The following is a 17879-nucleotide window of genomic DNA, read 5'->3' on the forward strand; positions in this document are numbered from 1 at the left end:
GCGCCCGGGGCTGGGGCGGGACCTGGGTGTGGGGAGGCGTGCAGCCTTCTCTCCAGACCCCTCCTGCACCCGGACCCTCCCACCAGCTAGATCGCCCGCTTGCACTGCAAGAAGCACAGCTCTGCTTGTCTATGCGACTTTATTGGTGATGTGGGTTACACGTCCCCCATCATCTACCCCTTTCAAGTCCGCCAGAGCTTCACCAAGCCCTAACTTGGTCCTGAGGGGGTTAAAACAACACCGACTACTGCTCCCGGACAGGAAGTGACTGGGGTGCGGGGAGGGGGGGGATTAGGGGTGGTACAGGCGAGCTCCGCGACCAGATGTGCAACTCCAACTCCAGATGTTCTTCATCTCTGTTGGACCGGTGTTCTGTGTTCCTCCTCTGCCTCGCCGGGTGCCAGGTTGGAGAGTGGATGGAGGTCACAGGGCGGCTGTGAGGGTTAGCTCCTGATAAGGGAAGAGTCTGCCTCGTGAGGGTTTTGGTGAAAGGGACCTTACTCAAGTCTTTCCTCCACGCTGGTGGGCTCTGACGGCGCTGAGGTCACTCGCAGGCTAGCTTCCCGTCGAAGCTGGAGAGAGCTATGGCGAAGGCCTGTAGGGCGCAGAGCGGATACCGGTAGTCCAGGGTAAAGGAGTCCTCCGCCACGCGGCCAAATTGCAGCACGATGTAGTCAGCTGTCGGCACAAACAGGAATGGGGGCAGCTGAGACTTTCTGGGACCCCGGTTCTGGTAGGCAATGCCCTCAATATTGATGTCATTCTCCCTTGCATTGGGAGCCCAACCCTCAGTCACCTCGCAGTTAATTAAGTACACTTCGCTCTTCTCCCCAATCAGCCTCACCTGCAGCTTTACCTTCCTTCATTATATAATCCCCAGAGGGCAAGGACACTACTTTATCCCTGGACCACCCAGGGCCATAGGACCACACAATGCGCCAGACTGCAAAGCCGTTTGAACTGCAAGGTCAGTGGTTCAAGCTCACCAGCTGCTCCTTGGAAACCCTATACAGGGTTGCTATGGGTCGGAATCGACTCGACAGCACTCGACACACACACAATCAAATTAAGGAGCTCTGGTAGCGTAGTGGTTATGAATTGGGCTGCAAGCCTCAAGGCCATCAGTTTGAAACTACCAGCTGTTCCGCAGGAGAAAGATGAGGCTTTCTGCTCCCCTAAAGATTTACAGCCTCGGAAACCCTGTACAGGGTCGTAATTGACTTGATGGCACTTAACAACATCAAGTATGTTATTGTTGTTAAGTGCCTTGGAATTGCTTCTGACTCATAGCAACCCTATATAGGAGTTACAAGTTGTAAATCTTTGCAGGAGCAGAAATTCTCATCTTCCTCCTAGCTCTTTAATCAAGTATAGGACCCTGTCAAACTTCCCCAAGCTCAGAACACCCAAGGCACAATCTCTTGACTAGTCCCTTATTCCCCCTTCATCCAGTTGCTGCACTCGGTCCCCATTTCATCTCTGGCCCAGGTTTCAGCCTCATCCCAAGAACTCTCCAGCATCCATAGGGACAGGAAGCTGCTAAAAATGCCCCCAACTTCTGCAGTCTAGGATCCATCAGAAAAGTGATCTAGTAGCAGTTTTCCAAGGCCAGGGGACAGATGACAAGGGAGGGACAGCCCTAGGAGACAGTTGGGGATGGGGGCTTAGTGTTAGCCCCACACAGTGAACCCAGAATCCCTTGGGTGATATCCTTCCTTCTTCAAACTTCTTCATCGCAGTGGGGGTCTTTTCCCCCAGACTTGTAACAGGGACTTTTTACCTAATTCTGTTCTGGGTACATATTTCTCTAACTTCTAGACAGCAGGCTTTGTACTTCCTCTAAAAGAAGACATCAAGTTGTTACTAAGTGTGGTGGGATGTAGAGTTCATCCGACTCATAGCGACACTGTAAAGGGTTTCTGGGAGTCCTGGTATGACACTGTGGGTTAATGCACCAGACTGCAAAGCTCGTTGAGCTGCAAGGTCGGTGGGGGCGGGGGGGGGTAGGGGGCAAGGTTCAAGCACACCAGCTGCTCCTTGGAAACCCTATACAGGGCTGCTATGGGTCAGAACTGACTCGATGACACTTAACAACAACATAGGGTTTCCGAGGAGCAGCTGGTGAGCTTGAACAGCTGAGCTGGTGGGCTTGAACAGCTGACCTTGCAGTCCAGCACATTAACCCACAGTGCCACACACACTCAGAAATGCTTGCTCCTAAAAAATCCCTGCTCCTAAAAAGCAGCCATTTTGAAGAAATTAAGGGCAGTAGAACCAAACTACCTGGGTTCTAATCCCAGCTCTACCACTTACTAGCTATGTGACCTTGGAGAAGTCACTTAGCTTCTCTTTGCCTTTATCTGTCAACTAGGCATAATAATAGTACCTTCCTCACAGGACTGTTGTCATGATTAAATAATTCAATGTCTGTAAGTCCTAAGAACAGTGCCTGACACAGAAAGCTCATTCCAGACAAGCAGTGTGTTTGTGATATAAATTGGGGCTGGTATAAATGCCTGAAGGAACTAAGAGATGTTGGGTAAGGGGCTGCCCTCATTGATCACTAAGGAACCTTGAGTGGTCTTCAAACTTTAGCAGCTCAACTCTTCTTTGAGCACAATCTTACCCAGTATTTCTTAGTATCTACCCCAGAATTCTAAGGAGCTCTGGTAGATCGGGCTGCGAACCTCACGGTCAGCAGCTCGAAACTACCAGCTGTTCTGCGGGAGAAAGATGAGGCATTTACAGCCTCAGAAACCCTGTACAGGGTCACTATGAGTCGGAACTGACTCCACGGCACATCACAACAACAAAACCCCCAGAATTCTGGTTACTGCTGGGTGAGTACCTGGAACTCTGAGTCTCGAGGCTTCTGGTAGCACAGCACCAGCTCCAATGATAAAGGGCCTTGCTAGGCTTGTGTGTGTGTGTGTGTGTGTGTGTGTGTGAGAGAGAGAGAGAGAGAGAGAGAGAGAGAGAGGTGGGAGAAGGGGTGAAGAATCTGGCCTGGGCCCTCAGATACTCACGGTCATCAGCATGGACAATCTGGAAGTTCTTGACCGAGGCCTGGGTGACCCGACCTTGGAAGTTGAGGGTGTACGAGCCACTGTCCTCATTCCAGACAGGTGGTTTGTTGTACAGCTTTATGAGACTTTCCAATGTCTTATTCTGCCAACGTACCAGCAGTCCATCGCTGGCCTGGGGTGTCCAGGCAAGTGGGTAGGAAGAGGATAGTTAGTGACGGCAAAACCCAGGACCACTGGGTAAGTATGTGGGCATAGCCTGAACATCTACATCTGCTCAGGGCGTCCTTGAGTGCATGCTTTGTCTCTGTGGTGTCCTTGTGGATGGAATGGACATCTGTGAAGATGGAGCTTTATGGTCTGTGGGTGTCAAGGCAGAGGGGGAGATAATAGAAGCTTGGCCCTGACATATAAGTGACATTTGGTACACAGTATGTGCTCAGTGCCATTGGAAATCAAGGGCCATAGGAAACAGCTGAATGCCAGTACTTGATAACAGACATTCTAGGATGTACCAAGTTGCTCACAGTCCAGCTTGGGGAGACAGACTGGTACACAATCGTTCAAATAAAGTGTTCTTGCAGGAGCTTCTGAAAAGAGGGAGTAAGGTCTGTTTATGGTGCTTTTGATATATTCTTCTTGAGTTTCCTGTCACCTGTTCATACTTATGGGTCACCTCCTCCAAGAAGCCCTCCTGACTCAAGATTTAGACATCCCACTCTGAGCTCCCATAACACCTTGTTCCTACCCCCTGCATTGTAACGGACAGAATTAGATGTTCTATGGGCACCACCAGCTGCTTCTCAGAAACCCTATACAGGGTCACTGTGAGTCAGAATTGACTCAATGGCACTTAACAACAAAACAAGAAGGACAGGTATGGTATTGTATTAACATCTCTGTCTGTTGCCCTCACGAGGGGTTTTGTGAGGGTAAATAATAGTGCACAAAGTGTTATTTAGAGCATTTTCTGGCATGGAGTAGGGGCTTGGTAAATGTCAGATATTATTTTGATGATAATTGTTAGGTTCTGGGTCTCTAGTACCTGGCATAGAGTACATATTTAGCAAATTGACTATGTGGACCAGGCAGTGTTTCATTCTGTTGTGCATAAGGTCACTGAGTCTGTGCCGACTCAATGGCACCTAACAACAGCAATGCGTTTAGCTGTCATCAGCCTCGGATTCAGGGTTACCCATGCACAACCGAATGGATCATTCCCATGATCTGGAGTCGAATGAACCATTGTGATCCATAGGGTTTCCAGTGGCTGATTTTTGGAAATAGATTGCCAGGCTTTTCTTCCTTGTCTGTCGTAATCTGGAAGTTCCACTGAAACCTGCTCAGCGTTGTCACAACACACAGCCTCGACTGATTAAAGGGTGGTGGCTGCACATGAGGTGCAATGGCCAGGAATTGAACTCAGGTTTCTTGCATGGTCGGTGAGAATTCTCCCACTGAACTACCATGGCTTTCAGAATGACTGGTTACTGAATGAATCAACTGTGGGGGATAGACACAAAGCGACACTGGGCACTTCTCAAGCTCACGCGAGAGTGGGAAGCTCTGTCTCTGGAGGATTTGTGTGCTTACTCCAGACATGGGTGGAATGGGCATCTGTTAAAATGGAGCTTTATGGCTTGTGGGATGACAAAGCAGAGGCAGGGAAATGGGAGCTTGGTCCTGCTTTGTAAGTGGCCTTTGGCTGAGGGAACAGAAGACCAGTACCTCCTACACTGGTGCCCTAGGGTTCTCTCGAGCCTCTGATTATGGTGGGACGTCACAGCAGAAAGGATGTGTGACCTTCTGGCTGGGGTATTTTTCCTTGTAAATTAGTAAAGTGACATTGGTCTTTGACTATAGGACATAGAAGTCATTCAGTCTGACATCGTACTTCACCCAAACGACAGGGCTGACATTCTGTGGGAAGCTACCTCTCTCTGGTACATTGCTCCATTCTACTGTAAACTTCCTACATGCACAAAAATTAAAGCAAATCCACTGTCATGGGTGAATTTGACTCAGAGTGACCCTGTAGACAGGGTAGAACTGCCCCATAGGGTTTCCAAGTCTATGGAAGCAGACTGCCATAGCTTTCTCCTGTGGAGTGGCTGGTAGGTTTGAGCCAAGGACCTTTCAGATCGCATCTGAGCATTTTAACCACTGCACCACCAGGGTTCTCCCACATACATAATATGCACATAAAACAAATAGCCGATTGCTTTTAAAATCATCAGTCAAATCTTGTCACTTCTCTGCTCAAAACCTTGCTGGTTGTTGTTGTAGTTGTTAGCAGTCATTGAGCCACCTCCTGACTCATGGTGACCCAGAGCACAATGGAAGGAAATGCTGTCTAGTCCTGTGATCCTTCGGGATTTCACTGGCTGATTTTTGGAAGTAGAGCACCAAGCCTTCCTTTCTAGTTTGTCTTAGTCTGGAAGCTCTGCAGAAATTGGTCAGCATCATAGCTTCCCATTTCTTGTAAAAGCCTGATCTTCCCCCTTCCCTTTGCTTTTCTAACCTCCTTATTCCAGTGATGTTGGCCATCTCACTGTCCCTCAAACCCACCAGGCACCCTCAGGACCTTTGTACTGGCTGTTTCCTCTGACTGGATGCTTTTCCCTTCAGATATCTGCAGGCTTGCTCCCTGACTTCCTTCAAGAATTTATGTAAGTCTCACCTTCTCAGACTACTGTTTAGTACTGAAAAGTACATAATATACATTTCTAATTGCCCTTTAAATTTTTTTCTATAGTATTTCACCTTCTAACATACTTATTGACTTATGTCATAATTATTGTCTGTCTTTCTAGTGTAAGGAGATACTGTCTGTCTCCCTACAGTAGAATGCCAGCTCCGTGAGGACAGAGCCCTTGTTTTGCCCACTGATGTCTTCCAGGTGCCTAGACTGGACACTCCATAATGTGTGTTAAATGAACGAGTGATTTGATGTAAATTGTGAAAAACAAAAAAACCCCCCCAATGTTTCTGACTTAGTGAACTCAAGTACAAAAAGATCTGAAATCATTCAACAGTTTGCATGCAGTAAGGAGCCCTGGGAGAGTGAATTGTGGCTGCTGGTGAGGTGTGTGCTAGAGGGGTTGGGTGTTGGGCAAGCTAACCCCTCATTCTTCAGCCCTCCTGAGGAGAAGCGGGACCCTCAGGAATGGGGATCAGGGAGGCATGGGTCTCACATTTCGGGGCCGGATGGGGACCCTCTCATTGTCCGCATTCATGCCTGGAATGATGACAGTCATACGCCGGGGACCACGGAAGCCCAGCACGTTGGTTTCCTGGGAGGGAGATGCCTTTTAGGCCAGCCCATGTAAGGGAAGGGGCCTGGTGCCATGGGGGATAGGGGAGTTCTCACATAGATCACAGCTGCCAGCTCCTCACGCAGGCTCCCCACGTCAGCACTTCCTCCTACATGGCTTGGGTTCTGTCCATTGTCAAAGACTGTGAAGCGGTTCCCCAAGAGGTTAGACCTGCATCCAGGGAGGGGTTGAAGGGATTCCACACACTTGTCCTAAAACCCTTCCTCAGAGCCAAGTAGTTTGATAGCTTGCTAAACCAAGGAAGGGGGTGTTTTGGGACAGAACATTACAAGTCCACTGATATTTGGAAGGTCTACACAAAAGACTGGGCAGTGTTCAAATCCCAGTTATATCTCTTCCTAGCTGGATGACCTTAGGCAAGTTATTTAGCTGCTCTGAACCTCAGTTTCACCATCTGTAAAATGGGCACATTAACAGTATCTTCATTTGGTTGATACGAGGATTAATTGAGTTACTACTTGGAACTTACTTAGAATGATGTCTAATACATTGGTTGTTATTGTTTAGGTGCCTTTGAGTCAATGTTTGACTCCTAGCGACCCTATGTGACAGCGTGGAAGTGCTTGATAGCGTCTTCTTGGCTGTAATCTTTATAGGAGCAAGCCCTGTGGCACAGTAGTTAAGGGCTTGGCTGTCATCTGAAAAGTAGGCAGCTTGAACCAACCAGTCACTCCATGGGAGAAAGATATGGCAGTCTGCTTGTATAGATTAAAGCCTTGGAAACCCTATGGGGCAGTTGCATTTTGTCTTACAGGGTTGTTATGAGTCAGAGTTTACTTGACTGTAATTGGTTTGGTAGCAAATTTCTAGGACTCTTTCTCCTGCAAAGTCACTCGGTGAGTTTAAACCATCAACTTTTCCATTAGCAGCTGAGTGCTTAATGGTGACACCCCCAGAACTCCTTGATACATGTTGTTGTTGTTAAGTGCCATAGAGCTAGTTCCAACCTATAGTGACTCTGTATAGGGTTTCCTAGGCATGGCTGGTGAGCTTGAACCGCCGACCTTGATATATAGGTAGACCTTTTATAAGTGTTTGTTAAATAAAATAAGGCCTGACTTAGGGGTTCACCTACACACACCTCTTAGATTTGTGGTGAGGACTCCATGAGATAACAAATACAGGTATAGTATGGAGTAACCCAGCCCAAACAGACCCATTGCCATCCTGCTAATTTGTCTTACAGTGACCCTGTAGGACAGTAGGACACAGTAGAACTGCCTCATAGGGCTTCCAAGGCTGTAGTTTTTATGGAAGCAAACTGACACAGAGCGGCTGGTGGGTTAAAATCATTGACCTTTCAGTTAGCCCCTGAACACATAACCACGACATCACCAGAGCGCCATAGCATACAGTTGTTGTTAAGTCTCTCGAGGCAGTTCTGACTCTTAGTGACCCTGTAAGGGTTTCCAAGGAGTGGCTGACTGGTGGGTGTGAACCATCAACCTTTCTGTTAGCAGCCTAGTGCTTATCCTCCAGCATCATACCAGGACTCCATTCAGTAGGGGCTGAGTATTTGTTACTCATTCATTCACTCAGGAACTACTGAGTAGCTACTATGGGTCTGGTGTTCAGCTATGAACAAGACAATCCGACCCTGTCCTCATAACGCTTACTCCCTGCTCCAACTGAGGACCCTGGATGAGCAGTCTCAGCATCACCTCGCTGCCTCGTGGTGGTGTGCCGTGGAGTCACTTCTGACTCATTGATCCTGTACAGGGTTTCTGAGGCTGTAAATATTTACAGGTGCAAAAAGCCCCATTTTTCTCCCATGGAACAGTTGATAATTTCGAACTGAGGTTAGCAACCTGATTCGTAACCACTACGCTACCAGAGCTCCTTCTGGCTGTTTGGTAGGCATGCAGAATCTTAGACTCACATATTAATTTTAACAAGGTCCCAGGTAAGCTGTGCACATCAGAATGTGAGGAGTCCTAGGCTAGGGGACTAGCCTAGTGTTTCCTCAGTGTTCAGTGTGGTGAACACACGGGGCAGATGTCTGCTGGATGCCCTCTGGCTGACCCAGCCTCTGTAAGTCCAACCCCACCTCAACTTCCCAATGAAATTCTCTCCTCCTCGGGACAGGTTGGTAGGGTCACTGGAGATGAGGTAATTAGCCGTTTTGCTCCGTTTCCTTTTTCTTCCAGCCAAGAGAAACACCTGGAGAAGGGGGACCAGTGAGAAGATTGAAAGAGAAGATGAGGTGGAGGCAGGAGGTGTGCTGCAGGGAAAGAGAAGGTCTGTTTGTCCTGAACCCTTCCTTCCTCCTGGTCCTAGACTCCCCCTCAGCCCAGATCCTAGCACCTCCACTCTCACCTCACCCCACCCACCTTCTTCTTCATGTCTAGGTGAAGAAAATAGGAGGGATAGAGGCCTCGATCCATCCCCTTCTTGTCTCGGGTCAGCCGGCAGCGCACTGTATGCCCCTGGGGGGCAGGCAACAGCACAAATTCTCCAGGTTCATCCACCTCCAAAGGTGTGGAAAGGGCCCTTTCTTCCTTCTGGGTGGGAGCAGAGGGTGCATCAGCTCTGGACACCAGCCACGCCCCTAGCTGGCCCCCTGGGCTGGGACACAGGCAGGGCAGGCCGGACCACTCACCAGTTTCTGTTGGAGAGAACAGAGAAGCTGGCTAGAGCCCTGACCTGAGTCTCCTGAAGCTGCCCCCTCACACTTTCCCAACAGCCAGCCCAACATGGCCATGTTAGGAGGCTCTGGAAGCTTGTGTAGCTTGTGGCTAAGAGTCCAGGCTCTGAATCTGGACAGCCTGGGTTCAAATCCTAACTCTACCACTCTGTCTGCCATGTTAAGTTTTAACCACACTTAAAACTTTTTTTTTTTCTTTCAGAGAAATAAGTAGGGATGGGGCTATATACCTGGGACAGACCTTACTTAATTTATGAATTAAAACAGATACTCTTATACAGACATAGTTCTAAGAACTTTGCAAATATTAACTCATTGAGTCCTCATATCAACCTTCTGAGGTAGTTGTTCCCATTTTACAGATGACAAAACCTAGACTCAGAGACGTGAAGGAACTTGTCCAGAGTATAGCTAATAAGAGGAAGAGCTGGGATTTGAATCCTGTCCAGCCTCCAGAGTCCTGTCTAGTTTGAAGGTCCCGTCTTCAGAAGATCTTCCTTCATGCAGGTACTATCTAAGGGAGTTTACTGATGCTGAGGGCATAGTAAGCGCTTTAGAAGGGTTAGTTACTACTATTATTGTTTTGTTAGTTGCCATTAAGTGGATTCCCACTCATGGCAACACATGTGTGGACCCTTCACCTCTGGGTCCAAACCTTTTTGCCTTTTCCTTTCCTATTACTGTTCCTGGTCAACACAGCTGCCACTTCCTCCTCCTCGTTTTCTTCCTCTGTCCTGTCTTCTTCTGGACCTTTGAAAGTACCTAGGCATGGAGGGGTCGGGGACAAGCTTGTTGACCCCTTACCTTGGAGCACTTCATGGTATTCAAAGAACTTTTAACACCCATGTGTCACTTGGACCCTTCCTACAACATCAAGAGGGTCAAGTCTATATTATTATCAGAGGCTGAGAAAGGCTACATAGCTACTAAAGTGGGGGTCCAGATGCCTCTAAATCTGATTTTAGAATCCACTCCTTACCCTGCACTGTACCACATCATGTGTGGATCTCCTAGCTCTCCACCCCCAGAACTGTCTCATGATGTCAGGGCACCAGAGGTCATGGCTACTCACCTTCCTTCTTCCAAGTTTTCTCAGCTGGGCGACCTTCCCCAACCAGAAACATGGCGGCTGGGATCTTCTTCCTCACTCTGGCAGGGTTCACTGACAGGTCCTCGTCAGCCTCGACAGGCTCTGCATGTGTGTGTGTGTGGATGGAAAGGGTCACAGTCCCCCATACCCAGAGTCCCCTACTCCTCTGAAGACCAGTCTTACCTTTCTGCTTTGTCTTTCTCATTTTGGTCCCTTCTCCTGCTAGGGCCTCCTTCTTAATGCGAACAGGTTTCTGTGGGGAGACAGGACTTCCCAAGGCCCCTGGAAATGGGTGGTGGGTGTTATACATAGAAAAGACCAATTAGAGTTGAAAGCTAATTTCCAACTCACTCATTCTTGGCCCTAGAGCTCCTTCTGCCCTCCCAGACCAGGAAAAAAATCTCAGAAAACCCAAACCCAAACTCATAGAGACACTGTAAGACACAGCAGAACTGTCCCTTAGGGTTTACAAGGCTGTGGTCTTTATGGACATATACTGCCATATCTTTCCCCCAAGAAGACACTGGTGGGTTCGAACTACCAGCCTTTTAGTTAGCACGAGAATCCCTTTGATATTTTTTTATAAGAATTGTAATAATAATTCACATTGAGTTAAAAAATGGAAACACTAAATAATCACAAACAAAAATTCCCTGCTCTTCTCTGCTCCACAGAGCACCCTGGGCAAGAGGTGGATAGGGGTGAGGAGTGCATATTAATCTATGTCCTTATGGGACAAAAATCATCAGATGAAGAAATCTCACAGCAAAGGCACTGGGCCACTTTCTGATGGCTCACTTCTTGTGTCAATGACTTCATGCCCCCTATAGGAAGGGGTTATTTTTACTAGGTTGAACCTTGATCCTCAACACCTACCCTTTAGACCCTGGGCCTTGGCCCTCCTCTCCTTGGTGTCTGCAGAAGCCTTCTCTTTAGGGGGCTTCTTGGGAGGCAGAGGGATTTTCTCTTCCTTTTTTTCTTCCTCATCTTTCTCCTCCTCCTCATTGTCCTCCTTTTCTTCACTGACATCCTCTGAAGGGAGAAATTCTTCATAGAAAGGAGGTTGAGGTAGGACTCTCTTGTCTGGGGAGCCCAGTTCCTCCAGAATTCTGGGAAGTGGTGAATCCCACCAGGGACAGGGTCCCAACCCTTTTAGAGCAGGAGGAAGAGGAGGGAGTCCTAGCACATTCTTGGGAGAAGCGAGGGTGGTGGTGGGAATGTGGCATTTGTGTGTGTGTGTGTGGGGGGGGCAGTATTACCCCAAAGTCCTCATGTTTCTCCCGGTTAGGAAATACAGCTAGAGTTAGGGGAATGCTGGGCTTTGGGAATCTGTTCTAGAAACCAGACCTTCTCTGTAGGCTCAACGTCTCTGCACCCTAGTCTCATCAAGCTCTTCTTCTTTGTCTACCCAGTTTCTCTTTGTTCACCTTCTCACTGCACCTCCCTGTCTTTGTTTCTGATGACCCATCTGGGCTACCTCTGGTTCCTAGTTGTAGTCTAAGGCAAAACCCTTAACTGGCCTCTCATCTGTGAAATGGGCATTAAAAACCCAAGAGAATCAACCTCACATGGTTTTTGCCTAGCACAAAGACGGGCCAGAGAAGCAGAGGCTATTTGTGGTAGTTTTCAATCTTTTTCAGTCTATGGTTCCTCGTCAATACTCTCCCTCGGCCTCCCAATCTCCCTTCCTTCAGGATTTATCTCACCTTCTAATGCGTCAGGGGCACGGGATACCAGGAAAGTTTCCCAGGGATCCTGCTTCTTAGCTTCGGGGTCCCTGAGGAACTTGGTGTAGAGCGTGTGCTGAGCCCCGGCGTCTGCTGGTTCAGAGGCGGGCACCTCCCGCGTCTGCCGCCGCCTTGCGGCTGAGTTGGGAAGCCAGGGGCTGGCGAGTTCCGGCGGCCGCGCGCGAGGCAAAGCCCCTCCCTCCAACATCCCCGCCCCAAAGTGCCCCAAGGCATCCCAAGCTTGGGGCACCTAACCCTGGGGGGGCTCCCCTGGACTCAGTTTCTACATTTAACACTTGCCTCACCCCATTATTATCCCCTTTATAAACTTCACTCTGCCCCCGCATTTGGGGCGCTTCCCTGACTCAATCCCAGTCCCTTCAGCAGCCATCAGTTCCCGCAGCCCGCCTCCACCCTTGCTTCCCTGGGGTGGGATCCAAGTCTCAGCAACACCCCTCGCCTGCCCTTCGGTCCCCTTCCTGAGTCTCTCATGAGGGACACCCCCCAGTCCAGCCCCCTGTCCACCTCCAGGTCTCTCGGGTTTGAATCCCAGGGGGCCGGGATCCTCTGGATCCTCTGTTCTCTTCTTCCTCGACTTCTGTCCCTGGGCGGGCCGCTGCGGAGTGGGGGTTAGGGGTGGGGGCTCAGGAGGAAGGAGAGGAAGGAAGGGGGGTTTGGAAGGCTGCCGATCACTGTCTAATCCCTCGAGCTTCCAGAAATAACTGCAGATAATCGGGTGGGGAACTGCAGCTGCCCTCCGCTGAGTGAGAGGACGATCCGTTCTATGCATCATGGCCACCTTCAATGCCCCAAAGTCCAACCAAATTCCTCCTTTCCATATCCACGTCCCCAAACACCCTTTCCCCTCCCAAAACTTCAGACACTCCACCTACAGATGCTGCTGAGGGGGCTTCTCCCCACTCCGGAACCCCTACCCTCGGTGGGTTTATGCACAGTGGGCAACCCCCTTTGCAAGAAGGGGTGATGTACCTGCTTTGGGCGCCTCTGGACCTCTGGGCTCCTGCTTTCCTCCTCAGGCCCGCTGAAGGTCACAAAAGAATCAGCCAGCCTCTTTCCTTGCTTCTCCCCACCTAGGTCTTGCATCTGGCTCCTCCCCCTTTCAGGTGAGGTGGACTTGGGCGTTTTCCAAACCTGTCCGAGGCCCACACTTCTCGGAGGGTGTCATCCTGCAGCGGCATGATGCATTCGCTTGATCTGCACCCTTCTCTGGCCACCAAGTGTCTCTAGGAGCCTCCCACACCACCCCAGCTAATCCCGGTTTAACCTATCCCCCACCTCCCCTATGCCCCACTTCCCGTCTGGCTCTAGGCTCTGGAGGTCTAGCAGCACTGGGGAGGTACTCTTGCCCTGCCCTGTGCACCAGCCTCCCCAGTCCCAGGGCACTGAGAGACAAGTTGACCTCCAAGTTCTTCTCAAACACCCAGTAGCTTTAGTGGTCACTAGGGGGTATGTTGTTTTGTGGATTCCAACTCATAGTGACCCTGTATAGGGTCTCAGAGGAACAACTGGTGTATTTGAACAGCTGACATTTCAGTTAGCTGTCCAGTGCTTATCCTACAGCATTATACCAGGGCTCCAATAGGGATGTTGGAAGGAAATGTTAGCTGGATCGTGTATTTTCCCTTCATGGATCTACAGAAGCATATGTATGCAATGCATTTTGGGAAGGCCTACACAACAGTTTAGATTTCCATTCAACAATGTCTACACAAGTGTTTCGGTGACATTGGCTACGTTCTTCACAATACATCAACAGTGTCATGATTTCTATTTTGGGTGTTCCATTTGCACTCATCTAGTTTCCCTACTCCCTTTTATTCTTATCTTTGTTTTAAAGTAATTGTTGACTGTTTGGTTTCATAGAATTGATTTCTAAAAGTACTTACAGATGATATTCAATATTTTTTCAGTCAATTCGTCATGTAGCTACAAGGTGACCCGAGGGGTAAGTTTTGTTTGGTTCAAGGTTTGGAGTATCTTAGTCTAGTAGTCTCTGAGAGTCACTATATGTACACAATTTATATAGAAATATCTTTCTATTGAGGGTATGCATACAAATTTTTTTTCTGATAGGGGAAATGATTCTTAAAAAAGTTTGGAAGCCAAGGATATAGTGTTGGTGTGATTGATGTTGTGGTAGGGGGTTGATTGAGTACTGAGAAGCTTGGGAGCCTCCGAAAGCCCAAGCTTGATAGATTAGGAATGAGGAGTTGTCAGTGAAATAAGGGAACAGCAGGAGCAAAGCTAGGAAATGGCATGGTGTGTACAAAGGTCTAGCTCAGGCGTTGTTTTTGTTGTAAGGGGCTCTCAAGTTGGTTCCAACTTATAACTACCCAAAGTATAACAAAATGAAATGCTGCCTGATCCGGAACCATCCTAATGATAGTAGGTATGTTTGAGCCCATTGTTCCAGCTACTGTGTCTATCCATCTATTGGAAGGTCTTGCTCTTTTTCATTTTATGTATACCAAGAAATCTGGAAGATAGTTACTTGGCCAACCGACTGGAAGAGATCTACCCATATATACTGTGATCCAATGGAGTGCAGAAAGTATCAAACAATATCATTAATATCACATGCAAGGATAATTTTTAAAAATTGCAGGGTACATCGACAGGGATCTGTCAGAAATTCAAGCCAGATTCAGAAAGAAATGTGGAGCAGGCACTAGGTCCAGTGCTTAGTCTATAGCACTACACCAGGACTGCAACAGGGATGTTAGAAGGAAATATTAGATGGATTCTAGGAGGGAGGAGGTCAATTCCAGTGTAGGTCAGCCCTGAGCTCTTCCCCTTACAAGTCACTTACCCTCTCTGAGCTTCAATTACTTCATTTACAAAATGAATTTAATAATCCCTGGTAGGAATATTGTATAGAATAAATGAGATAATAGTGGTTAGAAAGTTGCATACAGGAAGTGCTCAATAATTGGTAATTGTATGCCCTTTTCCACAGCATTTCCATTCTGGGCTTCTCCAGCATGCATGACACATGATCAGGGCTCAATTTTAAATGAGATAATAAATGAATACATTCTTTATTCCATTTGAGTCCAATGAAGTAGGCAGGCTAGAGATTACTATCTCAGTTTTACGGATGGAGAAACTGAGGCTCAGGGGGGTGAGGTGGCAGGTCTTGAATTAAAATCTGTCTCCTATCAGAGATTTGCTACTAACCCTTGCATATATTAAAAGCAAAAATCAAACCCGTTGCCGTAGTGAGTCTGTGTAGGCTTTCTGAGGCTGTATGTCTTTATGGAAGCAGAAAACCTCATGCTTTCCCCTCTGAGTGATTAGTGATTTGACCTGCCAACCTTGTGGTTAGCAGTCCAGTGAGGATCCTACAGTGCCATCAGGGTACCTTATACAGTTATAAAGATGAGAGATGGAGTGTGAAGTAAATGGTCACATCTTTTGTCTTCCTTCAATTTATTATTCCACCTGATACATAATTAATATTTCCATAAAAACTACTTCCTCAGTTGATACTTTTGCTCAAAAACATTCATTGGCTCCCCACTACCTAAGGCTATCACTGATCTACCCATAATTGGCCTTTCTAACTACAGGGCTCTCCCAGACCCTCCTTTTCATCTAGCCCCATGGATTGACTTATTGTCCTTACATTTTCGTTCCTCCATGTCTTTGTTCAAGTTCTCTCTTAGAGTGCCTTCTCTATTCCAGGAAGTCTACTCAAATCTAAACAATCCTGATGTCACCAACTGCAAGATTCATCAGTCTTCACCTGCCTCTGAATGTGTTATAATAATAGCATTTATTGACCATATGCTAGGCCCCTTGCTTCTATCCTCTCTCCCCATCTCAAGAATATCTGTAAAGTAGATATCAACACCCTGCATCTAAAGGTAAGGAAACTTGAGGTTCACAGACAGTCAGTCAATGAATATTTCCTGAGCACATACTATGTGCTCAGCACTCTGGCAAGCACTGGTGATAGAGCAGTGGACAAGTCCATCTCCCTGCCTTCATGAAGTTTGCGTTCTTGTGATCAAGACAGATAGGAATGTAAATGTACTAGTAGTTACAATAATCTCAGTGTTGCTACTTGCGATAGATGCCAAGTGAGAAAAGAACTGAGTTCCAGGAGAGAGGTGGGATCCTGTCTGGATTTAGAGGACATACAAGGTTCTCTGAGGAGGGAATATTTAATTTCACACTTGAAGAGCTTCAAAGACTAGGAATATGAGACATTTGCAAAATGTTTCCAGGCAGCAAAGAACTTGGCACATTGAATCAGTACTGTTCTAACACCAGGGCAAGAAGGGTCCTTCCCAAGACCTTTACTTCAGAGGCTCCTGAGAGTCTGAAACACTTGCAGTACTAAGAACCACAGGACATTTGTGTGACTCTGGGGCCCAAGGCTTTGTGCTGGCTCAACAGGACTGAAAACCTGAACATCCACGTTCTAATGATGTTCAGGCCCCAGGGAACACATCCATATCTTTTACCATCTACCCTTAAAAGAAAAGGTATCGGTACCTGAATGCAACAGAGGTATGTGAGCTGAACAGTTGTCGTTGTAAGAGATGGAAACTACCTCTTGGAGTATGGGGAAGATTTAAAACTCTGAGGTGAACAAAAGATCTCTCCTTTCAGGTTGCATGGGTGTAACAGATTCTCGCATAGCCAAATGTCCATTTTCTTCTTTCCCCGTTTTGATGGTTGTACAGCAGTCCAAACGTAGGAATATTTTACAATGTTAAATAACTCACATTATTGCCAACTTTGCAAATATGTAGGTCTGGACATAACATGTGAAGCATGAAAGGAACTCATGAGACATGGAGCACTATCTTACAAGAAATTATATTTTTCTTAAAATGCTTAATAAAATGGAATTAAGATTTCAAAGACCACTGACATTTTATTAAAAATTTGATGTTTGTTCATTATGAACTTGATGTTGTTTAAATTTTCATTAAAAATTAAAATATGTTGGAAGAAATGTCATTTGAATACATTTGGAAAACAATTTGAATGTTTTGAAGTTTTATAATTATGTTAGTTACTTTTTGAGAAAACTGTGTTTAAATTTGGAGTGCCATTGCATTTTTCTTTTCTATACTTACAGTTACCAATTTCCTATCACCAGAAAGGATACAAGTGAAGAGATCACTAGAAAGGTCTGGAAGACTTCCCAACATGGGATCTGCATTGCCCACAAGGATGTTCCACCTTTTCCTTTTCTTGTTCATTGATGTTCTCACCAATCCAGGAGGTGCCAAAGAGAGTGCAGTTACATTAAAAAAAACCACACAAATCCTCTGAGAATGAATGAGGATTGTGATTATGACAGACAGAAATAGAAAATGCAAAAATGCATCCCAGGAAAGAAAAAAGTTAAAAGAAAAAATAAAAGTTTTGTCTTTATGAAAGCAATTTGTCAAGGCAGTAGGGGAACATGCTTTGACTGATAGTTTAAAAGTTTGATTATAATACTTAATGTTGTTAAGTGCTGTCGAGTGAGTTTCAACCTGTAGTTATGCTGTATAGGGTTTCCAAGGAGCAGCTGGTGAGCTTGAACCACCAATGTTGCAGTTCAAACCAACTTTGCAATCTAGCGCATTAACCTACAGTGCCACACCAAGACTCATGGTATTTGCTCCATTTGCTTTGAGGACCTGAAAGGAGGCTACTTTTGATTAAGTGGTCCTTCTGGCTGCTACACTGCCAAAAGGCCAGAGTTTGGGGTGGTGGTAGGCAGGGGGTAAGCAAGCCAGTTGGTTACTCTAGGTCTGGGGGGTGGTACCAGCTAGGGCCCCACAACGAATAAATGGCAGAGCCAGAATTCAAACCCAACTCCTCTCCATTCCAAATTTCATATTCCTTCTGCCACACAGCATTGCCTCATGGGGGTTCTATATCTTTAGCTTCATTTATAAACATGCTCACTCGTTTATTCTTTTTTTTTTTTTTTTAATTAAATGTTTTTATTTTGCATTGAGTGAAAGTTTACAGGGCACATCATCAGCTTCACATTCAACCATTCATATAGCTTGTTTCATTACATTGATTATT

General features: G+C 46.9%; 1 protein-coding gene across 1 annotated transcript; it reads right to left on the minus strand.

Annotated features, from left to right (window-relative positions):
- Window positions 1-544: 544 nt before the first annotated feature.
- Window positions 545-13018, minus strand: TULP1 (tubby like protein 1). Its single transcript, XM_006860563.1, has 15 exons — window positions 12972-13018; window positions 12810-12861; window positions 12345-12435; window positions 11799-11957; window positions 10969-11124; window positions 10276-10374; window positions 10075-10194; window positions 9658-9764; window positions 8958-8963; window positions 8689-8859; window positions 8406-8518; window positions 6394-6508; window positions 6218-6316; window positions 3027-3198; window positions 545-678 (listed from the first exon to the last, which is right to left on the minus strand). The coding sequence occupies exons 1-15, from the start codon at window positions 13016-13018 to the stop codon at window positions 545-547; spliced, it is 1641 nt and encodes a 546-aa protein (XP_006860625.1).
- Between the last annotated feature and the right edge of the window lie 4861 nt (window positions 13019-17879).

The sequence above is a fragment of the Chrysochloris asiatica genome, unplaced genomic scaffold (assembly GCF_000296735.1).
Source record: "Chrysochloris asiatica unplaced genomic scaffold, ChrAsi1.0 scaffold00038, whole genome shotgun sequence".
Lineage (NCBI taxonomy): Eukaryota > Metazoa > Chordata > Mammalia > Afrosoricida > Chrysochloridae > Chrysochloris > Chrysochloris asiatica.